The 1,114-nt window shown below is 42.7% G+C and overlaps 1 protein-coding gene across 2 annotated transcripts in view; it reads right to left on the bottom strand.

Annotated features, from left to right (window-relative positions):
* pde5ab (phosphodiesterase 5A, cGMP-specific, b) overlaps positions 1-324 on the bottom strand; it is a 60,010-nt gene extending 59,686 nt beyond the window's left edge. For both annotated transcript variants that reach the window (XM_023423815.2, XM_023423816.2), the window contains exon 1: positions 35-324. In XM_023423815.2, the coding sequence (XP_023279583.1) occupies positions 35-132 (98 nt within the window). In that variant the 5' untranslated portion in view covers positions 133-324. The remainder of the gene's footprint in view (positions 1-34) is intronic.
* Between the last annotated feature and the right edge of the window lie 790 nt (positions 325-1,114).

Raw genomic sequence — 1,114 nt, 5'->3', positions numbered from 1 at the left:
CCCCTTCCCTTCTCTCCTCTCCGTCCGCTTTTACCTTGACGCCTTCCTGATAAAGTAGGAGTGGGTGAACTCCAAGTGGTCGTCCAGCCACGCTTCCATCCTCTCGCTTTCTGGGGAACAGCAGTCCTCCATGGCGCGAAGGCGACAACAGAGTCTCCCGCTGAGAGCTCCGGTTACCGGCTACATGTATACGCGGAGAATCCGGTACCGAATAACGTGTACGGAGAAAGAGAGAGAGAGAGAGAGAGAGAGAGCAGCTCAGAGAGAGAGAGAGAGAGAGAGAGAGAGCAGCTCGCGGGCCGGTTGGTCGGTGCGCGCGGATCATAAAGCGGTGACTGTGCTCTTCCTACTTGGTGAAGCGACTGTTGGAGGATTGTGAAGAGAGAGAGAGAGAGAGAAAGAGAGAGAGAATTACCCCCTTTCTCATAGGCTTCTCATACGCCTATTATAAAAGACGCCACAACAACAACAACAACACACACACACACACACACACACACACACACACACATGTTCTAAATATAGGAAGGATATTAGCATAATGAAATATTATAGGCTACTTTAGACACACTATTTAAACAATATGGTTGGAAACAGCCCACTGATGATATAGGAATATAATACAATGCATAAAGTATCCTAATGGTGAGTATATTGTGTATTATTATTATTTTGCATTCAGTTTGCTTTATTAACTAATCTAAATAGATTTGTGTTGCCAAATGATATAATGGAAAATAGTACATGAAAGTGGGAGAACTGCAAAACCAGAACACTGATTTATACATTTTAGTTAAAGCTTCCATGCGTTGCAGATTATTACTGTATATGTGAAAAAAGTAATATAGAGCCTTTAGTGTCCCTGAGCCGATAAGTCTAAGTCTGACAGATGTGTTTTATTTCATTTTATTTAAAAGCGACCATGTGCGGCTTTCAACATAAATGTCAGCATTACTCCTGGACCGGATTGTAGCTTCAAGTCATCAAGTGATGTCACCTGAGTCAGAAGAGATAAGTTTGAAAAGTTCACAAAAATAGGGCTGCAGGGTTAGAGAGGAGTGAGCTCACCCGAGCTCTGTGCACCCATTTAGTAATGAATAGTAATTTAGTATTT

Source organism: Seriola lalandi, unplaced genomic scaffold, assembly GCF_002814215.2.
Source record: "Seriola lalandi dorsalis isolate HSWRI2012SDOR001 ecotype SW California unplaced genomic scaffold, Sedor1 jcf7180002054694, whole genome shotgun sequence".
NCBI lineage: Eukaryota > Metazoa > Chordata > Actinopteri > Carangiformes > Carangidae > Seriola > Seriola lalandi.
This window is presented reverse-complemented; position numbering and strand designations above follow the sequence as displayed.